The 12,504-nt window shown below is 33.4% G+C and overlaps 1 protein-coding gene across 3 annotated transcripts; it reads right to left on the reverse strand.

The window, feature by feature from the left end:
* Positions 1–433: 433 nt before the first annotated feature.
* On the reverse strand, positions 434–10,323 carry LOC143233500 (uncharacterized). Of its 3 annotated transcripts, none has more exons than XM_076469786.1 (4): positions 9,797–10,323; positions 2,986–3,941; positions 2,367–2,515; positions 434–1,004 (listed from the first exon to the last, which is right to left on the reverse strand). In XM_076469786.1, the coding sequence occupies exons 1-4, from the start codon at positions 10,103–10,105 to the stop codon at positions 757–759; spliced, it is 1,662 nt and encodes a 553-aa protein (XP_076325901.1). In that variant the 5' UTR covers positions 10,106–10,323; the 3' UTR covers positions 434–756. The 3 variants fall into 3 exon arrangements, with proteins under 3 accessions (XP_076325901.1, XP_076325902.1, XP_076325903.1); XM_076469787.1 differs by lacking the exon at positions 9,797–10,323 and adding an exon at positions 9,600–9,772; XM_076469788.1 differs by lacking the exon at positions 9,797–10,323 and adding an exon at positions 9,433–9,576.
* Between the last annotated feature and the right edge of the window lie 2,181 nt (positions 10,324–12,504).

The following is a 12,504-nucleotide window of genomic DNA, read 5'->3' on the forward strand; positions in this document are numbered from 1 at the left end:
GGCGTAGACCGACTTTTCTTTTACCACAAGTATCAACTTTTATTTGTTAATTTCCAGTAATTTCACAAAGTACGATTAGCTTGTGGCGAGTAGGCGATTGTGTCTGAAATAAACGTAATAAATTTATGTTCACTTCAAAAATAAAAAAATGTCTATTTTATTAACAGTTTGAGGGAATTAATAATCTCATTAAGTCACATTGACGAGTATTGTGTTTGTATAAAGAACTACCTTCTCTTTAAGTCACAATGACAAGTGTTGTGTTTGTATAAAGAATCTCTTTAAGTCGCACTGATGAGCGTTCCGTTCGTAAAATGAACCATATTCTCTTTAAGTCACACTGACAAGTGTTATATTTGTATAAAGAACCATATTCTCTTTAAGTCACATTGACAAGCGTTGTGTTTGTATAAAAATTGATCTTCCCCATAGATAATAAATGAATAATTTATTTCGGAGATCATTAAAAGCGAAACTACTTATTAAACGAAAGTTGACTTTACAGAAATAATGTGGGTAGAAATTTTCGTCCAAGTTTCTAAACTGAAAAATGCAACGTGCTTCTTTTATGTGCACAAAAAATCCTCTCCATCCCCCACAAACCTGGATTCCCTGTGTTACATAACTGTTTTAGGTGTATGTGACATCAAACGATATTATTCTATCTGTCACGCCAGGGAGGAGTGAATAGGCGGCAAAAATTTTCTGTGATCGTGTGACAAACGTGATTTCACAAAGACTGAAACTTGTGGTATTTCAAGCGATTGGACAGCACGTTAACTTCACTTCAGACGGTGTGATAGCGGCGATCGTCTGCCCGTTCGTTTCGGTTGTTATTGTTAAACCAGTAATTGCCGTGGATGATGGACACTGTACCAGTTCTTTATTTCCAACAGCTTGAGAGCAACCAGAATCCAATGACATGTCAGCACCAATTCTGCTACATATCACCTGAAACACGGTTCCTGCCTCTTTAGCAGAACTAGGCTTACAGTATCTCAGCTCTGAAAAAGTATAACAAGGCGTGAATAATAGTTTAACATAGTGTTTTAATTATAACCAATCCTTGATCTGAACAACAATAAAATATTCTGATATATACACTAACGTCATCAAGTGACAGACAACTTGTTACTTGCAAAAAAAGTGTTAAAACACAATTTTGCTCTCTAAAACTTTGTTGGTGTAAAACTGGTAAAAATTATTTAACTGAGCTCCAAACCACGTTTGAGAATGATTATATTGGTGTTAGTACCAGTCTATACCAGTTGATGTTTACCATATATATATACACACACGTCATGTTTATATTGGTGTTTGATGTGGGCATCAGTCTTCATCAGCTGATATTTACCATATGCATATCTTACCTTTAGGCACAACGTCTTAGATAGTATAACTTTTGTTTAACTATGTATCGGTACACAACACAAAATTATCTTAGATGTTGTTACAACTCGTTTAACTAAATATCGGTAAATAACAACACTGTTTTAATTGGTACAAAACTGAAACTAACAAAAACAATCAGAAATGACATATGCTTGCCCCGCCTCTCCTTTTATATAGGATAACAACATACGTCACCTTCGAAAACTCAGGATATCCATCTCAGAAACAAGATGATCAGGGATGGTATTCTTCTCAGTTCAGAACGTTCAGGATATCCTCCCTAGATCCAGACTGATCAAAATATTCTTCTAAGATCCAGAATTATCACATTACCCTTCTCAGATCCAAAATGATATGAATATCCTCTCAGTTTCAGAATGATCAGAATATCCTCAAATCCAGAATGATGAAGTTATACTTCTCAGATCAAAATATCTTTCTCAGGTCCAGAATGATCATGGCATCCTTCACAAATCCAGAATGATTAGGATATCTTTCTTAGATCCAAAATTATCAGGATATCTTTCTCAAGTCTAGAATGATCAGAATAATCTTCTCAGATCCAGGATTATCAGGGTATCTTTCTTATATTAAGAATGCTTAAAATATCCTTCTCAAATTCAGAATGATCAAGGATTTAGTTAATCTTTTCTAATGTGAGGAGAAGTCTCAACCTTAATGTGTTCATAAGTTCGGATCACACTTTACAGAGAACTGCAAACATGCCTTATCGCTCATTTATAAGAAAAATGCTTCAAAGAATTCTAGAATGTGTGTCTACATATGGACCAAACATAGAGAGGACTGTCGCATACTGACTTTACATCTTGTGTAAAGGTTTTGTGTACATTTTTGAAAATCTCAGACACATACGTATGGACCAGAATGCAATATTCTTGCAGGGCGAGGGTAATGAACTTAAGTGAATAATGAACTAAACAGTTTTAATGACTGTATTAATGCACAAGTAATACCTGTGATGATATGTTCAGACGGACATGTCTTCAGTCCTGGAATGGTCCAGTTAAGGATCTCAAAAGAAGGAGAAATAGAGAAACCAGCTGGAAGGTTGCTGCTACAAATAGCCATGTGCGAGACTTGGTCGAACAATCCATTCTTGTGGCTGGTGGAAAAAAAATCAGTTGTTATTCACAAAACAAAAAGTTAACAAACCAGTGAAATAAATGAAGTTTACCATAGAAACATGAATATATATATACATAATTATAACCATAATTTTTAAGCCAAAACAAAGCACATTAAAATTAAGTATATTATAACCATAATATGTTAAACCATAACAAAACATATTAAAATTATATATATATGTATATTTGGTAAACAAAATTTTCATGCATTCGAGTTTGTGGTCTCTATACAAAGAAACAGTTGTTCAACTGTGTGGTTGCCCAGGTTAAAAAAAACAAACAAATGTCTTTAGTGGTTTTGAAATAAATAAAATTTTTAACAGAATTTTTAATTAAAATGTTAATACATGAAGAACACATAATGTATATGTAATATTAGTGGTAGTTTTTAGTATTTTCAAGTTTTCTTTAAAATTCAATGAAAATCGATAAATCACGAAATTACCCAGTAAATCCAATAATCACTTGGGAAGTGCTGGTACACCTGGTATTTTTTTCCTCCATATCGTTTGGGCAAATACTTGAAGTTGGAGTTGGTGATCCCCCTGAAGGGACAGTTGAAGACGATTCCACAGTTGACGAAGGGATTGAAGGCCCCAGTGTAGAAGTTGGATAGGTTTCCATTGTTGAAGAGGATGGAAGTCTCAGTGTAGAAGTAGAAGAGGATTCTATAGTTGAAGAGGATGGTGAAGGTCCCAGTGTAGAAGTTGAAGAGGGTGGTGATGGCCCAAGTGTAGAAGTTGAAGAGGATGGTGAAGGTCCCTGTGTAGAAGTTGAAGAGGATGGTGAAGGTCCCAGTGTAGAAGTTGAAGAGGGTGGTGATGACCCAAGTGTAGAAGTTGAAGAGGGTGGTGATGGCCCAAGTGTAGAAGTTGAAGAGGGTGGTGATGGCCCAAGTATAGAAGTTGAAGAGGATTCTATAGTTGAAGAGGATGGTGAATATCCCAGCGTAATAGTTGAAAAAGGTGGTGATGGCTCCACTGTAGAAGTTGAAGAGTGTTCCATAGTTGAAGAGGATGGTAAAGGTCCCGGTGTAGAAATTGAAAATGATGGTGACGGTCCCAGTGTAGAACTTGAAGAGGGTGGTGATGGCCCCAGTGCAAAAGTTGAAGAGGGTGGTGAAAGTTCCAGTGTAGAAGTTGAAGAGGCTTCCATAGGTGAAGAGGGTGGTGATGGTCCCAGTGTAGAAGTTGAAGAGGGTTTCGTAGTTGAAGAGGATGGTGAAAGTCCCAGCGTAGAAGTTAAAGAAGATGGTGATGGCCCCGTTGAAGAATATTTCAAAGATAAACTCCCAGTAGACAAATTCGTTAAAGTGGTTGAGGGATAACTAGTAGAACTGTCACGAGAGGTCGCTGTTACAGGTTCTACTGTAATCTGACTGTCTATAATGTTTTTATCCATCTGAATAAGATAACAAACTCATAAGATAAAAGACCCATAAGACAACAAAGCCATAAGACAAGAAAACCATAAGATACCAAACACATGTAGCAAAAACCCATAACACAACAAACTCATAAGACATTAAACCCATAAGATAACAAGTCTATTCCTTTAAGAAAAGCGTAATACAAAAATAAAATGTTGCATATATTCTGAATATCTAAACACCACAAATAACCTGATAATTAAAAACAGAAAGAAAAATAATTTCGTTCTAAAGTAATCAAAGTTTTATATAGCCTAACATTGAGTGACACGTAATAAATATGTAAAAAAGGTAATGATCAATAAGTTACTACTCAATTTTTATTTTTATTTAAATTTAGCTCCCTACAGTTTGTATTTAATAATACAATACATCAACAATAGTTACGATGTTAAGTGTTTTGCTTGTTTGTTAATTTTCTTCACGAATGCAAGAAGTTGGACGTCTATGTAAGAATTCCTGGTGTCAGGTGAGTCGGCCCGTATCTGGGCCACCAGTAAGTTGAGAGTCACTGAGTGAGAAAGTGGAACGTAACCCAATTGTGAAGTGAGGACCATGTGTAAGGCAACATGTCAGTAGTTGTATCTATCTGAACTATTAACCAAACATTAATATAACTATCACACTAATGCTCCAACAGTTAAAAGTGAGCATATTTGGTAGCACTACGTCTCGAACCCGAGATCTTCGGGAACTTAAATCAATAACTTAACCAGTTAAACTAAACTCGAATCCTGTGAAACGAATTTTGTGATGTTAACCTTTTTTGTACTATATAACATGTCTTTCATATTATGCAATGTTACACATGGGCGGCATTACACATTTTGTGATTTAGCATTCTATGGAATTAGTAGAATTTTATATGATTTTCAGAATTTCAGAAGAATATTTGATTATTAATAGTGCAACAACGCAATGTCTGGTTGTTAGTAATGTAATAAAGGGACATTCTGTGATTAGTAGTGTAACAATGGATTATTTGGTGAATAGAAGTGTAACAATGTATCAGTTCAAGATTGATAGTGTAATAATAGATTATTTGGTAAATACTAGTGTAATAATAGATTATTTGGTAAATACTAGTGTAATAATAGATTATTTGGTGAATAGAAGGATAACAACGGTTTATTTGGTTATTAGTAGTGCAACAATGGATAATTTGGTAATTAGAAGTGTAACAGGGGATTATTTAGTGAATAGTAATGTGGAAATGGATTATTTGATGATTAGTAATGTAACAATGAATTTTTGGATAATAGTAATATAACAATAAATTATTGGTGATTGGTAGTGTAACAATGGTTTAATTAGTAATTAGTAGTGTAGCAATGGTTTATTTAGTGATTAATAGTGTAACAACGATTAATTTGGTGATTAGTAGTGTAACAGCGATTAATTTTGTGATTGAAAGTGTAACAATGACTTCTTTGGTAATTAGTAGTGTAACAATAGATTATTTGGCGATTACTAGTGTAACAATGGATTATTTGGTGATTAGAAGTGTAACAGTGGTTTGTTTGGTAATTAATAGTGTAACAGTGGATTATTTAGTGAACAGTAATGTAACAATAGATTATTTGGTGATTAGTAGTGTAATAATGACTAATTTGGCGATTAGACGTGCAACAATGGATTATTTAGTAAACAGTAGTGTAACAATGGATTATTTAGTGAATAGTGGTGTAACAACAGATTATTTGGTGATTAGTAGTGTAACAACGACTAGTTTGATTATTAGTAGTGTAACAATGGATTCTTTAGTGAGTATTAGTGTTATAGTACATTATTTAGTTAATTGGTATTATAAGAATAGAATAATACGTGATTAATATCATAACAACAGAATTTTTCATGATTACCGGTGTAAAATTATAGATTACTTGATGTCTCGTTCTTAAACCGTGAATTATTTGGTTTGTAATTATAATTCTTATAATCAAAAACATTTTATGAAATATATTTTAATTTTTTGAACATCAAGTATTTGGTTATTAGAAAGTAAGATTCATGTAGCAAGATGTTTATATAAGAAGCATGCTGCTTTGGTAACATTTGAAACTTTCGTTTTCGTCACTTTAATAATCTTTGGATCTTTGGACAACAATGAAAGAATCACGTGCAAGATTGTTACACCCTACAATGTGCATAATGATGATGTTGATGTCATGTAAGGTTACCAGAAGAAGATAAAATCCTAGAATAATCACGAAAAAAGTTTCAACTTTAAAAAGTATGGACTAGGAAGTATGATAGTGTAAAATAAGCCTAAATACCATAACTCAGTGGTAGAAAACGTGGATGCAGAAGGTATAAATAAAGAAAGAACATATAAAAACTTGAAAGTCAAGATAAATCATAAAGTTTGGACTAAAGCAGAAGAAACCAAATGTTAAAGACAAATAAGTCTAAAATAAATATCATTTCAAATGTGACCTGAAATTATCTCCATTTTTCAGGGTTAATAAAGACAAATATTTACAGAATAATGAAAGGTACATCGTACAAGCTCAGGAAAACTGGTTTATCAAAATTAAAATAATACATGAAGAACTTAATACCAAAGTCAGAAGTTGTAAAATTAGTTCTTGGGAGTTAAAACATGAATGTCATGTACTTAATACTAAAGTTAGACCTTGAAAAACTAGGTTTTTAGAGTTAAAACGTGAATATCACATACTTAATACTAAAACTGGATCTATCATGATCGTAAATAAACTAGCTAATTTTGCGTGAGAAACATCAACATCGCATAGTTGACACTAAAAGTAGAATGATCATGAACGTAAATATATATATTAACATAAAATGCTTAACATTCAAGTGTAATCTAACATGGTCCCTGAATGTCGATACACTATATATAAAGAAGAAAGAGATTTATGTCCAGACATAAATATTTTCCTCATACCCTGCTCTCTGTGTGGATGTAGTCACACCATTATAGTAGTACTATGTTACTTGTCATAAGACACTATGTTAAGCCTAAACTATTTAAACGTTTTAAACTATTACATTCTCAATCTAGTCCTTTAAGACAGTGAATAATAATAAAAATTTTACTTTTCATAAACATTTGCATTAGGCCTATTACATTTTCAAACACGCCATAACTACTGATATAATAATACTGTGGTGGCAACCTGACTGTTAATGGGCACAGGAAACTCAAAAACAGATCTGCGATTTACATTGGAAATATTCCACTTTTACCGTATAGCTTGTGTCTATCAGATTAAATCTCAGAAATAGAGGGAATATTGGATTACATTCACTTCAACTATTTCTTCTACAAGCAGTTTCAAAGCATTTTGGGGCAGGATTTGAAAGATGAATGGGATGTATACCTACCATCTTCTTTTGTTCTTGTAAGTTGATAGCCAAGAAGTTGTTAATGTATAGGATCCTGCATTCTGATGGTCAAGAAGTTGCTGATGTATATGATTCTGCTATTTGATGGTCAAGAAGTTCTTGGTTTACACTCTTAGAGAGCACTTTTCCAACACATGCATCTTTTTTTCTTGACTTCATGACCAACAATTCTCGTGCTCAAACAAAACTACCTGCTTTATGGCTGATCATCAATATGTTTTAAATTTATTATTCATTCTGATGGAACTTAAAATCATTCTAAATCGTTCTGGAATACAACAATTGGACCAGATAATCTCTCTTTCTCTTCTACCTTTCTTTATATTCTTCTTGTTGTTAAAACAGATTTCACAAGTGTGTGATTTTACAAATGTGTGACACTTGGCCACTGTCTTAATTTTTCTTCGTCTGTATAACTTATTGCCTTGACAGTCTGACTCTGTGAATTGTTTGGTTCCTTGAATTAAAACCCTCCTTTTAATCACTCTTATTTGAGTTAAAACATCGGTAAGAAAATCATTTTCCAGGTTAAGCATCTTCCGTCTTTTCTTTCTTGTCTTGAGAATACTTATGACACCACGTGGAAGTCTTACATTATACAGAACATTCCTTTATATGGGTCAAATGGCCATTTATACATTCATACTTTTCAGGTAAGCGAACATTTCATGCCCATGTGGAATCAACATTATCCTATTCCTTCACAAAGGAATTTGTAAAATTACAATGATAATGTCACATTTCTAACATTATGATCAATGTTATCACCAACCAACTTCCTCCTAACGTTGCAAACAGCCTCTGTGTTAAGGAATTTCAGGTTCTATGTTCGTCACAGAATATGAGATATATTTAATGGTGGTTCCAAAATTCCTTCACTCACACTGTAAATGGATTCTAATTTTCATCTACTAAAGCCTGTAGTGATGAAGAAAAACACAAATTTCTCACTGTGCAGCTTTATGCTTAAAAACAAAATAAAACCAGACAAATGATAACTGTCTGCATGAATTTCTGCTTCTCATAGGTTATACATTCCGATCTTCAACGCCATCTTGGGTGTACAAATTTTTATGATGACTGAACCGAAATTAATAGGACAAAATATTTCCATACATTAAGGTGCTCAAAGTCAAGTATGTAGAGCACCGAACATCAACCACATTCTCTCTTCAATTCCTTGGGGAGAAGATAATTCTTCTGTGCTCCAGATATATTCATACTCAATCCAAACCAAAAGAGTAGCCTCTGGTATACACTTTGGCCATAAACTGTGCATTGAAGATGGTGACCCTGCTTTTCATGGAAGTCTTTTGAAATGCACACAGAATCCAAGCACGTATTCTTTCACTTTCTCTTAAGGGCACGATCATTTCGGCTCAAAAATTGTCGTCAGAGCACTAACATGTTGTTGTTTTATGTCATACTCACGTGGTCATGATACATATATTTTATTAAAACACTTAATAAAATACATTGTACAATGAAATTCTGTGTTAAAAACGTACACATATTTAAAAAGCTGTTCCTAGTTATTTGCATTGGTTGAACAGAAGGTGTTCAAAGAATTATAAACATAGGTAGTACGGTTTACAGACTACTGTTTGCTGAAGTTGAAGGAAACAGAAGTATTGTTTATATGGAACCCTTCTTGTTGTTCTTGTTTCTTGCTGCTTAGTTTAAAGTAAGTTCAGTTGCACATTTCTTCTTAGCAATTTATACATAACCAACTTATTACTAATCTAAGTAGTCTCAAATTTATAGTGCTTCATATACCGGGTGGCCTAACATTATCATTCCTATTTTAAAATTCAATAATTAAGTGACTAAAGAAGAGCGATCATGCTCTGTACGTTCATCTTATTATTACATTATATCACAAGGTAGTTTTCTAGGGAAACCATGCAGTTTTCAACATCTTATAACCCAACTGAAACAGTTTTTATTGACATGACTATTATTTGGGCGCCTTAAATGGTTATCAGTACGTGTAACCCATATCAGATTACAGTCCACATTTTCTGCAACATGTCCACAGTTACAATGACGATGTTTGCTATAGGTGTGTGATACACGATATCGTTAGCATACCTCTAAAGGAAGAAGTCTAGTGGAGTGAAGTCTGGCGAACGCAGAGGCCACGTAATCGGCCCACAATGAAAGTCAAAGAGCTTTACGACTCACAACTACCTCTTAGTTCGGACTCACAACTCGAAAGTTATTATAGTGAGAGCAAATCCTTCTCTAACCATACTTACCCTTTCGACCGTGGAGGCGTTATAATGTAACTGTTATTCCCACTATTCGTTAATAAAAGAGTAACTCAAGAGTTGGTGGGAAATGGTGCTAACTAAACGGTTTCTCTCTGTCTATTACTTCTCACTCAGGGGCTAACGCAGCTGGCCCTCGAATAGCATTTCGCGAAATTCAACACGCCAGAAAAAACAAACTATACCTGGTACATAAGAAAGTCAGGATGATTTACTATCCTTTCTGTATTTTCAAGGTTAACCACTTCTTCACCAACAAGCTGACATAGCCTCTGTTCCATCTTTAGTTTAGGAATTCCAAACGAAACGCAATGGTCAGTAAATCTACACACCGAGGAACATTCGACCGAGGACTTCACTTGAACCTCCTGCAAGATGGCGCTGGCATCGATAACCTTGTAGTTCTTCAGCTGTAGTTGAAACTTCGTACCTGATAATGCGAGACTTAAGTTCCAAAGGAGGGCGTACGTACAAAAGATAAGCTTACTCATCATCGACGTGCGTCTGCTTACAATAAAGTATTTGTACTAATGTTCAAAATAGTAAGTTTCAAACCCCTTCCTACAGATTCAAAGCACGTGATTGAAGCAAACCAAAACTAACGTCTTACTATTTCATTATAATTGACTAAGTAGGATACAGTTGTTATTGGTTTTGTAATGTAGTAATAAAGTACACGGACCACCAATCCGTCATCTCTCTACGATCACTCGTGTCCTGAAACTTTGATCGATTTTCCTTGTCGTAGATTAGAAACTTTCAAGGCAAAACAATCGAGAGAGCGTTACCGGAAATGAAGCGAAATGAAAAACAAAACAAAAAAACGAGATAGAACAGGCCCAATCATGGAGAGAAATGTTTGACGACAAAGAGAGGTACATTGTTGAAAAGCTCCATGGTGAAACAAAAATACAAGGAAAACATAACTATCCCGAATGACACAGGGGTAAGATTGAGAGCTATTTATGCTAAACGTCAGTGATGGATACTCACGGTAACAACAGCGCAAATAGCTAACTCTGTTAATTATTATTATATTTTTAATTTTCATTTGAAAATTTTGAAACTAATTACTGGATGTATGGCTGAATAACACTAAAAGAAATCATAGGGTTCGGTACGGCAAAGCTAGGTGGTTATGACGTTTGAATCGCAATCTAAGGGTCACGGGTTCAACCAAACAAAAAATGTTCGCCATTTCAGCATTGTGGGCGTTATAATATTACGGCCAATTCCACTATTCGTTGGTAAAAGAGAAGCCCAAGAGTTATCGGAGAGCAGTGATGACTAGCTGCCTTACCTCTAGACTTTCACCACTAAATTAGATAGCCCAGAGTCCTCGTGTAGCTTCGTGTGAAATTCAAAAACTGAACAGTTTTGATTCTGAATACGGAAGCCTTTCAAACAGACCTTTGGGTTACAAATTATAACGTTTAATTTTATTGATCTAAAGTTACACACTAGAAAGTTTAGTTGTAATTGATCTAACGTTGCAAATTACAATATTTAGTTTTGGTTGATCTAATGTTATAAACGAGAATGCTTAGTTTTAGTTGATCTAACGATACAAACTATAACGTTTAGTTTTAGTTCATCTAACGTTATAAACTAGAATGTTCAGTTCTATTACAAAGTAGAATGTTTAGTAGTAATTCATCTACCGTTACAAACTAGAATGTTTAGTTTTAGTTGATCTAACGTTATAAACTATAACGTTTAGTTTTAGTTGATCTAACGTTATAAACTATAACGTTTAGTTTTAGTTGATCTAACGTTATAAACTAGAATGTTTAGTTCTATTACAAAGTTGAGAGTTTAGTTGTAATTCATCTACCGTTACAAATTAGAATGTTTAGTTCTAATTCATCCATTGTTTCAAACTAGAATGTTTAGTTATAGTTGATTTAACATTACAAACTACAACGTTTGGATGCAACTGATCTAACGTTACAAATTAGAATGTATAGTTGTAATTGATCTTACGCTACAAATTAGAATCTTTAGATTTAGTTGATCTAACGCTGCAAACTAGAATGTTTAGTTTTAGTTGATCTAACACTATAAACTAGAATGTTTAGTTTTATATTATATAACGAACAAGCTAGAATGTTTAGTTGTAATTGATCTAATTTTATAAACTAGAAAGCTTAGTTTTAGTTGATATAACGTTACAAACTATAATGTTTAGTTCTATTACAAAGTTGAGTATTTAGTTGTAATTCAGCTACCGTTACAAATTAGAATGTTTAGTTCTAATTCATCCACCGTTTCAAACTAGAATGATTATTTTTAATTCGTATACAGTTACAAACTAAAATGTTTAGTTATAGTTGATTTAACATTACAAACTACAACGTTTGGATGCAACTGATCTAACGTTACAAATTAGAATGTATAGTTGTAATTGATCTTACGCTACAAATTAGAATCTTTAGATTTAGTTGATCTAACGTTATAAACTAAAATGCTTATTTTTAGTTGATCTAAAGTTATAAACTAGAATGTTTAGTTTAGATAATATAACGATACAAGCTAGAATGTTTAATTGTAATTGATCTAATTTTATAAACTAGAAAGCTTAGTTTTAGTTGATATAACGTTACAAACTATAATGTTTAGTTCTATTACAAAGTTGAGTATTTAGTTGTAATTCATCTACCGTTACAAATTAGAATGTTTAGTTCTAATTCATCCACCGTTTCAAACTAGAATGATTATTTTTAATTCGTATACAGTTACAAACTAAAATGTTTAATTATAGTTGATTTAACATTACAAACTACAACGTTTGGATGCAACTGATCTAACGTTACAAATTAGAATGTATAGTTGTAATTGATCTTACGCTACAAATTAGAATCTTTAGATTTAGTTGATCTAACGCTGCAAACTA

This window comes from Tachypleus tridentatus, chromosome 12 (assembly GCF_004210375.1).
Source record: "Tachypleus tridentatus isolate NWPU-2018 chromosome 12, ASM421037v1, whole genome shotgun sequence".
NCBI classification, from domain to species: domain Eukaryota; kingdom Metazoa; phylum Arthropoda; class Merostomata; order Xiphosura; family Limulidae; genus Tachypleus; species Tachypleus tridentatus.

Bases quoted from the DNA above. Each gene is read 5' to 3' on its own strand.
- LOC143233500 (XM_076469786.1), bottom strand. From the start codon at position 10,105: ATGATGAGTAAGCTTATCTTTTGTACGTACGCCCTCCTTTGGAACTTA. The intron at 3,942-9,796 runs GTATAGTTTGTT...TATCTTATTCAG, and splicing joins CTGACTTTCTTATGTACCAG to ATGGATAAAAACATTATAGA. The intron at 2,516-2,985 runs GTAATTTCGTGA...TTTTTCCACCAG, and splicing joins GTGATTATTGGATTTACTGG to CCACAAGAATGGATTGTTCG.